This window comes from Rhinoraja longicauda, chromosome 10 (assembly GCF_053455715.1).
Source record: "Rhinoraja longicauda isolate Sanriku21f chromosome 10, sRhiLon1.1, whole genome shotgun sequence".
NCBI lineage: Eukaryota > Metazoa > Chordata > Chondrichthyes > Rajiformes > Arhynchobatidae > Rhinoraja > Rhinoraja longicauda.
This window is the reverse complement of record NC_135962.1, coordinates 26,238,025-26,251,148: the sequence shown is the minus strand read 5'-3', so window position 1 is coordinate 26,251,148 and position 13,124 is coordinate 26,238,025. Positions and strand designations below refer to the sequence as shown.

Here is a 13,124-nt window from a genome sequence, read left to right as displayed (position 1 = left end):
GTAAATGCCAACTCACATTCACCAAATGCAGGCAGGTGAGACTGGTGTAGATGGGGGCTAGTTGGACCGAAAGCCTGTTTCCACACTGAATGACTCTAACTCACATTTGTGCATTGTTGCTTAAATACGCTCTCCTCTTCTGTCAGGTCTATTGGACAAAGTTATTTCAATGCTGCTTCATCCAAGTCTTTCTGCAAGACTAGCTGCAGCTTGGTGCTTGCGTTGTTTTGCAGTGGCATTGCCATTCAAGATATCTCCTTTGTTGGATCGTTGCATTGAACGTCTAAATGCTCTCCGATCATCTCCAGAAGCAGTATCTGGCTACAGTTTTGCAATAGCAGCGCTGTTGGGAGCAGTGCAACATTGCCCATTGGGTATTCCTCATGGGAAAGGAAAGGTGATGATTTTGCTCATATTCTTAGATGAAAAATTACAAATGTTCAGAAATATGTGAAATAATTCCAGTCAAGACGATTGAATAAGAAAAATATTGTCTTTTAAATCCAGATTTGCATTTTAACCCTATTTCCTTATCTAATATAAAAACATGAATAGAGAATTTTGGAAGAGGCCTGCAGGACAGGCAGCATCAATGGAGAGAGTTAATGTCTTGGGTTGAAAACCTTTCATCAAAACTAGTATAACTTGGAAATAAAGCATGGTTTAAGTTGCAGAGAACTGGGAGGTGCAGCGAGAACTATATTGATGTTGATGATTATTGCTGAGACCAATGTTCACTGCGTGACAAAATGGCGATGTTGACACCTGAGAAAGAATGATGTTTACAGAAAGTTACTTGTTGGGTCTCCATTCAAGGAAGAATCAAGATGCCTTCTAACCATAATTGTTTACATGTCTGATCCTGGGGATAATTGAGTTAATATTTGATGGCTCTGGGCCTGTACTCGCTAGAGCCCAGAAGTATGAGAGAAGGGGGGGGGGGGGAAATCTCATTGAATTTTACTGAATAATGAAAGGCTTAGATGGAGAGGATGTTTCTAGTAGTGGGAGAGTTTAGGACCAGAGGGCACAGCCTTGGAATAAAAGGACGTGCCTCCAGAATGGAGATGGGAAATAATTTATTTAGCCAGAGGGTGGTGAATCTGTGGAATTCATTGCCACAGATGGCAGCGGAGGCCAAGTCATTGGGCATTTTTAAGGTGGAGATTGATGGGTTCAGGATTAGAAAGGGCTTCAAAGGTTACAGGGAGAAGAAGGCAGGTGAATGGGTTTGAGAAGGAAAAATATATCAGCCATGATAAGTTCATAAGTTCGTAGGTGATAGTAGAATTAGGCCATTCGGCCCATCAAGTCAGATCAGCCATTCAATCATGGCTGATCTATCTCTCCCTCCATTCTCCTGCCTACTCCCCATAACCCCTGACACCTGTACTAATCAAGAATCTGTCTATTTCTGCCTTAAAATTATCCATTGACTTGGCCTTCTCCACCCTCTGACTGAAGAAATTCCTTCTTCAAAGGTGAACGTCCTTTAATTCTAAGGCTATATCCTCTGGTCCTAGATTCTCCCACTAGTGGAAACATTCTCTCCACAACCACTTTATCCAGGCTTTTCACTATTCAGTAAGTCTCTATGAGGTCCCCCCTCATCCTACTAAACTCCAGTGAGTAGAGACTCTGTGCTGTCAAACGCTCATCATATGTTAACCCACTCATTCCTGGGATCATTCTCGTAAACCTCCTCTGGACCCTTTCCGATGCCAGCACATCCTTCCTCGGATATGGGACCCAAAGTTGCTCACAATATTCCAAATGTGGCCTGACCAGCACCTTATAGAGCCTCAGCATTACATCCCAGTTTTTGTATTCTAGTCCTCTTGAAATAAATGCTAGCATTACATTTGGTGGTTTGATGATCTAATGGTTGAGCAGATTCAATGGTCCGAATGGCCTAAATCTGCTCCCGTATCTTATGGTCTAATGGATAAGATGGATGTGCAAGTGTGATGGACAACCACACACTTATGGATAATTGTGGGTTGGAGGTAAAAAGGCTTGGAACACCCATGGTTAAAACGAACCGATTGGGATTCAGAAACATGTAAACTATTAATGTTTTAGAGGCTAGCAATGATGTCATGGATGTAAATAGCAAGAGGTTGGAGAGAATCACATGACCAAGTGGTTTTCTCTGGGTGCTCTGGTTTCCTCCTACATTCCGAAGAAGTGCAGGTTTGGAGGTTAATTGGCTTCTGTAATTTATCCCTAGTTGTAGGATAGACTCCTGTACGGGTGATGGTTGCTGGTCAGCGCAGACATGGGCCGAAGGGCCTGTTTCCACGCTGTATTTCTATAGTAGCACCACTTTGCTTTATGGGTATGTTGGCAAAGCTTGCGTTGGTGTGTAATGAGTGGAGTTCTACAACCTCATCTTTCTGTAACATTGTTCATCTGGTGTAACATTGGAATTGCTAGGTTTCATCTTTTGTTTCCTTTGTTCAAGAGGATGCCCTTGTCATTTACTTGAGCCCTTAACTGTGAAAGCCACTAATGCGCATTTGCCTTATGTTATTGGTAGCGCTGCACTGTTTTTACAAGTTGGGTTAAATCTTGCTTATGCATATTTATGTCCTGTTGTAAATTTGTGTTCAAGTTGATTATGACTCAAGCAGAGGAGATTTTACGATCAGCAGTCCAAAACAGTCGGCTCTCAGTACAACGCACGCAGGCTGGTTGGCTTCTGATTTCTGCACTTATGACACTAGGTAAGGTTGTTCACCACACGAATAGTGATTGGAAAAAAACCCTCTAATTTAGGACTGTTAAAGATATGGTGATTCTGGGGATATTGACAGTAAATTGGCTCCTTCAAAGGGGATAGGCAGATGTTTGGACAAAATCCAGAGACGAACACCCACAACAAAAGGATAAGAGTTGAGTAGCTAGATTCTAGCTTCTGTAACGACCCTAGTTGTGTGGGATTGATGAGGTATGAATTGTTTAGGAATGTAGGTAGAGGAGAAGGGAAGGGGAGAGGAAATAGATGCAAGGTCAGCCAGGGATCAAGAGAGGGGTGATGGGGGGTGGGGGAGAAAGTGTGTGTGTGGGGGTTTATGGGGGTTCCAGGAAAGAGGAGAGTTTTGTGGAGGTTGCCCAAAGTTGGAGAATTCAGTGTTCATATCGTTAAAAGACAAAAGGGAATTGGATCAGTTCTTCATGTAAAATAATTTGCAGAATTCAAGAGAGTATGGGGTAGTGGTTACAAGATAAACCTTTAAACTAACCAACTCTATGCTCTAACAATTATACAATTTGTACTGTTTATTTGCCTGCGATTGCAGATATTTTGATTCAAGATATCAAGGTGTGGGAGACTAAAATTTACATTTGAACAAACAACATTCTCAAACAGCAATTTTAAATAAGTGACCATTTTCTTCCTTCAATCAGCCACCCAATCTCTCAACCTGCATTCCTCTTTTTACTTTGAAATTTATAGCACATAAGAATGAAGAAACAATGGATAAGATTGTGAAGTAGTACTTTGCACCAAATAAAAAATTAATCTGCCAATAGTAAATTATATTACATAAGAAGATGGTAGCAAGTTGAAACAAATAAAATATTTACTAGTTTTACAATTCCAGTTGAGGGTATCATTTATTACAATACTAGACATTTCAGTCATTTGTCTAATATTCATTATAAGAGTTTTAAGGTACCATGAGTTGTGTGGTCATATACACTCAACAAAAAGGCTGTTTGACTTCTGTGCCTCGATGCTCAGAACATAATCATGAGAGAATTTATTTCCCAAGTCTTTCTGATAAAGCACAAACAATATTTATATTTGATTGAAGGTGGAAATTTGTAGTTAGTTTATAATTGGTTCTTTCAACCGGGATTATAAAACAAGTGTAAATTTGATTATTTTAATTTTTTTGGCACATTCAAATCTATGCAACAAATTTTAGTATTTGCATTTTAGATTTTTATTTTGCCATGAATACTGCTTAATAACCTCGTGCTTGTAAATGTCAAAGTAATAATGATTTTCAAACAATTTTGTAATTTCAGGTCCAGCAGTCATTCACCACCATCTGGCAAAAATTATTTTGCTTTGGAAAAGTGTATTTCCACAATCCCCAAAGGACTTGGAAACTGAGATAAATCGAGGGGACTGCTTCACATGGCAGGTGACGTTGGAAGAACGGGCAGGTGCTCTGTGTGGTAAGACAGTGAAAGTGGTTTCTCCCCTTCTGTCATGGATGGGACGTGTAATTGTCTCCCCTGTGTGCCGTAGTTCTGCTCTCACTCCCCCCTTCCCCCCAGATGTAAGAAGGACAGTTCCCCTGGTCCTCGCCTTTCTCCCCATCAGCCTCCGCAACCAACATGTCATCCTCTGCCGTTTCCGTCACCTCCAACATGATCCCTCCACTAGTCGCATCTTCCCATCTCCACCCCTTTCCCCGCTCCTTCCACAATTCCTTGGTTCACTCATCCCTTCTCAAATCATCCCCTCCCCAGATACTGTCCCCTGCAACTGCAGGAGATGTAACACCTGTCCCTCTCCCTCCTCCCTCACCTCCATACAGGGACCCAGCAGTCCTTCCAGGTGAGACACGGGTTCACGTGCATCCCCAATAACTTCATCTACTGCAACTGGTGTTCCTGATGTGTCATTGGCGAGACCAAACTTAGACTTGGTGACTGTTTCGTTGAACACTTGAACTAAGACCTAGTGCATCTCCCAGTTGCTAACCATTTTAATTCCCATTCCCACGCTAATCTTTATGTTCCGGGCTGCCACCATTCCTAGGGCGAGGTCACTTACTAACTGGAGTAACAGCACTTCGTATTTCGCTTGGGTCACTTACAACTCAACGGTATGAACATTGAATTCTCCAATTCTAGGCAACCTCTCAAAAGAACCTCGACACCCCCCCCCCTCCCCCCAGCCTTTCTCGCTCAAACCCTTCCCCTCTCGTCCTTCCCCTCTCGTCCTTCCCCTACTCCCCTCCCTCCTCTGTGCCTCATCCGAACTCCCACTGATTTCTCCCATCAGGTCATCCTTCCCCCACCCATCTTTGGCCTCTTCTTAAAACTCAACAATTGATTATGCTGTCAAATATTTTTTTAAGTTTTTTTGAAAAAATTTAAAGATAATTCATTTGCGTGCTACTTTTTTTGAGGGGAAAAAAAAGTGGCATTTTATAAGTAGAAACAAGAAACTATGGATGTTGGTTTACAAAAACAAAGAGATCTGAAGTGCTAGAATAACTCAGTGGGTCAGGCAGCATCCCTGGAGAATGTGGATAGGTGACATTTCAGGTCAGGACCCTTCAATGACTAAAGTTGGAATTAATCAAACCTATTCTATGATTAAAATATGTGATAATAAAAAATATTTGTTTATCTTTGTAGGTTTTCATATTTAGGAATCTATTTGCAATAAATGTTTTTTAAATAGTTATTTCAAGGCTTTTAAATTGGCTTTGTGTTGATTTATCTGTTCCCTTTTCCCTTCAAGCAATGAAAAGTTTTGTTTTGCACTGTGGAGATCTGTTTTCTGATGATGTAATTGAGAGACTTCTTCCACCACTTAAGTCTGCTGTGGCTTTATCAACAGAGTAAGTTGTATTATCTGTTTAACTAACCATTGATCAAGGTATTTGCATTGTTTAAATATTAGGTTGCAATGTTTTGGTTGTAAAATTAAGGTTGAGATAACTGGTGAAATGATTTATGAAATGGGTTATTATAAATAATTAAGTGACTTAAGACTTTAGAGACACAGCGGGGTAACAGGCCCTTTGGCCCACCGAGTCCACGCTGACCAACGATCAACCCGTATACCAGAACTGTCCGACACACTAGGGACAATTTACAATTTACCAAAACCAATTAACCTGTACGTCTTCGGAGTGTGGGAGGAAACTGGAGCACCCGGAGAAAACCCGTAGAATCAGGGACAACGTACAAACTCTGTACAGACAGCACCCGTAGTCAGGATAGAACCTGGGTCTCTGGCGCTGTAAGGCTACAATTCTACCCCTGTGCCACCCCAATGTGGATATTTGCATTATCTGCAATAAAGTTCCTCCCCAACACCTGGATACCATATCTGCACATCTGATTAAATGCTTCTTACATTGACAGAAGTAAGTTTAAATCTTTCTGTGAGGAGGATGAAATCACTTATTCGTGGAGTTCAAAATGTCCTGCTTCAACAGTGTAATATAAAATACAGGTGCAACACACGATTTTAATATGTCTTATTGGAGGATAATGTGTTGTGCCTTAATTACGATTTAATTGAAACATGAGCGGTTAGAGTGGGAAGGAAACTGGAAACTAAGGACTTCAGGATAAAATAGGGACACTGTGCAAAATCTTTACACAATCTGGATTTGATTTCTCAACCACAGAGGACAAAACATTGTGAACACCAACTGAAGCACATTAAATTGAAAGAAGTACAAGTATATTTTTGGTTTGTCATGTCCAGAGCCAAAATTATTTATTTACTTTTTGTATTTTAGACTGCCTTCACTTAACAAATCCTATGGAGCTCCATTGAAAACTGCATCAACTCTATATAAACAACGGTTGTATGAGATTTTGGCTTTGCTGCCACCCAAGACTTATGAAGGTAGGTTTAAATAAATAAATGCTGTCTCAGCTGCTGTACATTCATGCTTTCAATGGGATTAAGTGACTCTTAAGTGGCATGTGAGGGAGAGGAGGTAATGCAACATTATCCTTTCCCTTCACACCATCCAGAGACCTAAACCGTTCATACAAGTAAAGCAGCAATACAATTGCTTCTGCTCTCTCCAGATTAATATATTCAGCGTTCACAATTTGATCTCCTCTGCAATGAAAAAGACAAATGCAGATCGGGTAACGACTTTGTGCATTACCTGTGTTCAGCCTGTAGGGGTGACCCTGACCTTCCTGTAGCTTGTCACCAGGTCTGTCACCAGGGTGATGCTCTATTACTTGGAGCCTGGTTACAGGAAACTGATCATCTCCATCAGATCTGACCATTTCTGCTCTCAGTAGCCTTCGGTGATATTGGTGAAGTTTCTGTCTTACCGTGATTCCAGCGTGATCTGCCGGGCATGTCCCATGGGAGGAGTTGGCTGCGCCTAACGGCTGCGGCTCTCTGGCAGTCTGTTGTCTTTTTTTCTTTTTTTTTGTTTGTGTCGGTGTTGGGATGGTTTTTGTTTCTGTTTTTGGCTGTGTATGTGTGGTGGGGGTGTGTGGTGGGGGTGTGGGGTGGGGCGGGGGGAAACCTTTATTTTATTAGGAATTTTTTGAGGATGTAACTAGGAAAATTGACAAGGGAGAGTCAGTGGATGTGGTGTACCTCGACTTTCAGAAAGCCTTCGACAAGGTCCCACATAGGAGATTAGTGGGCAAAATTAGGGCACATGGTATTGGGGGTAGGGTACTGACATGGATAGAAAATTGGTTGACAGACAGAAAGCAAAGAGTGGGGATAAATGGGTCCCTTTCGGAATGGCAGGCAGTGACCAGTGGGGTACCGCAAGGTTCGGTGCTGGGACCCCAGCTATTTACGATATACATTAATGACTTAGACGAAGGGATTAAAAGTACCATTAGCAAATTTGCAGATGATACTAAGTTGGGGGGTAGTGTGAATTGTGAGGAAGATGCAATAAGGCTGCAGGGTGACTTGGACAGGTTGTGTGAGTGGGCGGATACATGGCAGATGCAGTTTAATGTAGGTAAGTGTGAGGTTATTCACTTTGGAAGTAAGAATAGAAAGGCAGATTATTATCTGAATGGTGTCAAGTTAGGAGGAGGGGGAGTTCAACGAGATCTGGGTGTCCTAGTGCATCAGTCAATGAAAGGAAGCATGCAGGTTCAGCAGGCAGTGAAGAAAGCCAATGGAATGTTGGCCTTCGTAACAAGAGGAGTTGAGTATAGGAGCAAAGAGGTCCTTCTACAGTTGTACCGGGCCCTGGTGAGACCGCACCTGGAGTACTGTGTGCAGTTTTGGTCTCCAAATTTGAGGAAGGATATTCTTGCTATGGAGGGCGTGCAGCGTAGGTTCACTAGGTTAATTCCCGGAATGGCGGGACTGTCGTATGTTGAAAGGCTGGAGCGATTGGGCTTGTATACACTGGAATTTAGAAGGATGAGGGGGGATCTTATTGAAACATATAAGATAATTAGGGGATTGGACACATTAGAGGCAGATAACATGTTCCCAATGTTGGGGGAGTCCAGAACAAGGGGCCACAGTTTGAGAATAAGGGGTAGGCCATTTAGAACGGAGATGAGGAAGAACTTTTTCAGTCAGAGGGTGGTGAAGGTGTGGAATTCTCTGCCTCAGAAGGCAGTGGAGGCCAGTTCGTTGGATGCTTTCAAGAGAGAGCTGGATAGAGCTCTTAAGGATAGCGGAGTGAGGGGGTATGGGGAGAAGGCAGGAACGGGGTACTGATTGAGAGTGATCAGCCATGATCGCATTGAATGGCGGTGCTGGCTCGAAGGGCTGAATGGCCTACTCCTGCACCTATTGTCTATTGTCTATTGTCTATTAGGTCTCTTCCCCGGGGCGCGGCTCGGCTGCGGGCCTTAACATTGCCGGCGCAGCTCGGCTGCGGGACGTTTCAGTGCCCGGTGCGGCTCGGCTGCGGGCCTTAACATTGCCGGCGCAGCTCGGCTGCGGGACGTTTCAGTGCCCGGTGCGGCTCGGCTGCGGGCCTTAACATTGCCGGCGCAGCTCGGCTGCGGGACGTTTCAGTGCCCGGTGCGGCTCGGCTGCGGGCCTTAACATTGCCGGCGCAGCTCGGCCGCGGGACGTTTCAGTGCCCGGTGCGGCTCGGCCGCTGGACTTAACATCGCCCGGTGCGGCTGCGGGACGTTTCAGTGCCCGGTGCGGCTCGGCCGCGGGACGTTTCAGTGCCCGGTGCGGCTCGGCCGCTGGACTTAACATCGCCCGGTGTGGCCGCGGGACGTTTCAGTGCCCGGTGTGGCCGCGGGACGTTTCAGTGCCCGGTGCGGCTCGGCCGCGGGACGTTTCAATGCCCGGTGCGGCTTGGCCGCTGGACTTAACATCGCCCGGTGTGGCCGCGGGACGTTTCAGTGCCCGGCGCGGCTTGGCCGCTGGACTTAACATCGTCAGCGCTGTTCGGCCGCGGGACGTTTCAGTGCCCGGTGCGGCTCGGCCGTTGGACTTAACATCGCCCGGTGTGGCCGCGGGACGTTTCGGTGCCCGGGGCGGCTCGGCCGGGGGGCCTTCCATCCCCTTGCGGGGGCTGTGCGTGTCGTTTGCCTCGGTAGGGGTCGAGCTGCCTGTCCGTGGGTGCGGGGGGAAGAGAGGGGAAGTTTTGTTGCCTCCATCACAGTGAGGGGGTGTTTGGAGTCACTGTGATGGATGTTTGTGTTGGGGTCGGGTGTCCTGTGTTCTTTTCTTTTTGCTGTATTTTGTGTGACTGCTGAAATTTCGCTCGGTGTTGTGCCGAGTGACAATAAAGTGTTGTTATGTTATGTTATGTTATGTTATTATGTTATTTGAACATATTAATCACCCTTTAATTGCCAACGTCTGCAGTCTCTCTTGTCTCAATTATTGGTAATTTGCAATCTACTTTTGTGCAAAAAATCATGGTATCTTGATTCAGTTATTTCAATGTGCAAAGGTTTGCAAAGTTCAATTAAGCCATATTGAAAAATATATATTAATAGTGAAATTAAGTGTAATTTATGTATCAAATTACATTTGCAACAGCAAATGAACTGACTTAAAGATGGTTTGTTTTTTAATACCCACAGGGTGTTTTAATTCTGTTCTGAAAGAACTAATTGCTGACCTGACTCTGGCTGATAATCAGTCAGTTCCTGCTACTTTCTTGCTTCCAGCACTCTGTCACCAGGGTGATGCTCTATTACTTGGAGCCTGGTTACAGGAAACTGATCATCGATTCATCGAGGAGCAGGTATTGTATAAACATGCAAACCTTAAAATATTTCAGTCAGGCTTTGAATTCTTTGATCATGAATATGCACAAACTATTTGGAAAGGTTAGTTTAAATATTTTGGTTTTCTTGAAATTTATTTGGGTAAATTTAGCAGGGAAAAAGCCAAAGACATCTGAGATTTATAAGATGTTTAATAAAGCTTTGATGTTCCTAAGACAAATAATCAGTTTCAATTAACTATGCAGCCTACATCATGCCATGTGAATGTGTGATTCAGCCATGTGGCTGTTGTATTAATATTCCTATTTTCTGATGAGAACAGTACGTTATACAAGTCCATCACCAATTACTTTTATTTTTGGCAACTAGCGGACTGGCACCTCCTTTAATTTGGATAAAATTACAAGAACGCACTTGAAGTCAATCCCATAATCCATGTTCACATTTGAATTGTTTCTATGATATAGAATTAATAAGACAAGATTGGGACCCTGTAGGCATTTTAGCTTTTAAGCTAAAATGCACTCTGTGATTCTTTGAGAAACGCCTTGCCTTTGTAACAAATGTTTTCTCTATGCTGATTGAACAGATATTCTCAGTGGAATTGGTGGGGATTAAGTTGCTTTGTTCACATCAGAATTTAGTTGAATTAATGTAGAATGGAAATCCCTATTTTTTTAAAAAATCCAAATTTATGGCCCTAATGTGGAAAGGTTTAGTGTACCATGGACCTACTTAAGCTGAATTTCAAGTTGACATTAATTTTGGATATTCAATCAAGAGTAAAAACAACCCTAGCACTTTGTGACTTCTTCAGTTAAAGTTGCATTTGGTTACAACTGCATTGTGTTTTTTGGGTTTGATTAAAATTATCCATTATGTTTTTAACAGTTAAAGCTGGGTGGCATTTTGGGAGGTGGAAGCCTTGAACACGATCCGTTTAGCATCTATGAAAGATTAGCAGATGGGGAATTTGTTCCTGCTCCTCTTCCTCCAGTCTTGTCGGTGGTCAGAGCTGCAGGAGAACTTTTTGGAGTGATATTCCCTTATCTGGATGTTAATCACAGGTGATGATTTCCAACATTAGCGTTTTGGCTTTGCTTGTTGCTGGTGTTGGGACGGGTATATTGTTATTAATAGTCACTAGTACAATCATTGGCTTATATTGTTATTTCTTTAATTTAGCTGCTTCTGCACGTCAGTTTGCAAAAGAGTTCTCATTTAACTTTGGCCCTGTTGATATTTAATGGCAAATGCATAGTGATAAATATTATAAACATATGCAGTATTTGGGGTTTTCAGAATTTTGTGTGTGAAAAGTGTAGAGTTGCAGTGAATAGAAAGGAAGTTTTGAACAACATTCTCATTTGTGCATTTCAGCTTAGATTTGTTTGCACGTAATTTTGCATAACTATCTTAGTAGTTAATGTCTTGTGCTACATTAGAAATTTTTGTTTGTCCATTAATTTTTAACAATCTTTTAAATATTTATTCGTAAAATATTTATCTTTCTACAACAGTCAAGAATATAGATGACATATTCATAGCACAAAATATTTTACAAGTAAGGATTTTTATTTGGGTTGTGCCTTTTCTCTAATCTACAGGCAATAGTTCCAGAATTGAATAAAACTTTTAACCATTTTTCTTCCCTTAAGAGCACAGATATTGGAGCAATTTACAGAAACCTTAAAGCATGCTAAAGGATCAAAGCAACAAGCAGTACAGATCAATGTTTTTGCTGCATTCTGTTGCGGATTGAAGGTAAATGGTCTGTTTTCATAATGTTCACTTCAGATAATGAACAGTTGGAGTTGTTAACAAATGTGGAATGATGAAAGTTTGGGTTGAATCAAATTCAAGTTGATGGGAAAAAACCTCTTGTTTTATAAGCATAGAATATATATTACCACAGACATGTAACCGACCCAAAGTACTCTGTCTTTGGCAAGAATTGTTAACATTAGTGCGTGTTAGCAAACATCATTAAACTGATGAATGTTAAGTGGTCTTCTAATCTGGATTTACCTAAAATGAGGCACTAAATCTACGTTACTGCAGGCAATTATTCACAAAATGCTGGAGTAACTCAGCAGGTCAGGCAGCATCTCAGGAGAGAAGGAATGGGTGATGTTTCGGGTCGAGACCCTTCTTCAGACTGATGTCAGGGGGGCGGGACAAAGGAAGGATATAGGTGGAGTCAAGAAGATAGAGGGAGAACTGGGAAGGGGGAGGGGAAGAGAGGGACAGAGGAACTATTTAAAGTTAGAGAAGTCAATGTTCATACTGCTGGGCTGCAAGCTGCCCAAGCGAAATATGAGGTGCTGTTCCAGTGGGCCTCACTATGGCACTGGAGGAGGCCCATGACAGAAAGGTCAGACTGGGAGTGGGAAGGGGAGTTGAAGTGCTCAGCCACCGGGAGATCAGGTTGGTTAAGGCGGACTGAGCGAAGGTGTTGAGCGAAACGATCGCCGAACCTGCGTTTGGTTTCGCCGATGTAAATAAGTTGACATCTAGAGCAGCGGATGCAATAGATGAGGTTGGAGGAGGTGCAGGTGAACCTCTGTCTCACCTGGAAAGACTGTTTGGGTCCTTGGATGGAGTTGAGGGGGGAGGTAAAGGGACAGGTGTTGCTTCTCCTGCGGTTGCTGGGGAAAGTGCCCAGGGATGGGGTGGTTTGGGTAGGAAGGGACGAGTGGACCAGGGAGTTACGGAGGGAGCGGTCTCTGCGGAACGCAGAAAGGGGAGAGGATGGGAAGATGTGGCCAGTGGTGGGGTCCCGTTGTAGGTGACGGAAGTGTTGGCGGATGATTTGTTGGATCCGCTGGCTGGTGGGGTGGAAGGTGAGAACGAGGAGAACGAGCAGAGCTGCGGGATGTAGAAGAGACCTTAGTGAGAGCCTCATCTATAATGGAAGAGCGGAAGCCCCGTTTCCCGAAGAATGAGGACATCTCTGATACCCTAGTGTGAAACACCTCATGCCGGGCGCAGATGCGGCATAGACAGAGGAATTGGGAGTAGGGGATAGACTTTTTGCAGGAGACAGGGTGGGAAGAAGTGTAGTCCAGATAGCTGTGCGAGTCAGTGGGTTTATAGTAGATGTCAGTCACTAGTCTGTCTCCTGTGATGGAGATGGTGAGGTCCAGAAATGGGAGGGAGATGTCGGAGATAGTCCAAGTATATTTAAGGGCAGGATGGAAATTGGAAGT

The 13,124-nt window shown here is 43.4% G+C and overlaps 1 protein-coding gene across 1 annotated transcript in view; it reads left to right on the top strand.

The window, feature by feature from the left end:
• heatr5a (HEAT repeat containing 5a) overlaps nucleotides 1-13,124 on the top strand; it is an 85,763-nt gene that overhangs the window by 22,576 nt on the left and 50,063 nt on the right. The window contains 8 exon segments of the mRNA XM_078406457.1: nucleotides 147-397; nucleotides 2,615-2,726; nucleotides 4,039-4,191; nucleotides 5,492-5,591; nucleotides 6,504-6,613; nucleotides 9,769-9,932; nucleotides 10,807-10,982; nucleotides 11,574-11,679. Coding sequence (XP_078262583.1) covers nucleotides 147-397; nucleotides 2,615-2,726; nucleotides 4,039-4,191; nucleotides 5,492-5,591; nucleotides 6,504-6,613; nucleotides 9,769-9,932; nucleotides 10,807-10,982; nucleotides 11,574-11,679 — 1,172 coding nt within the window.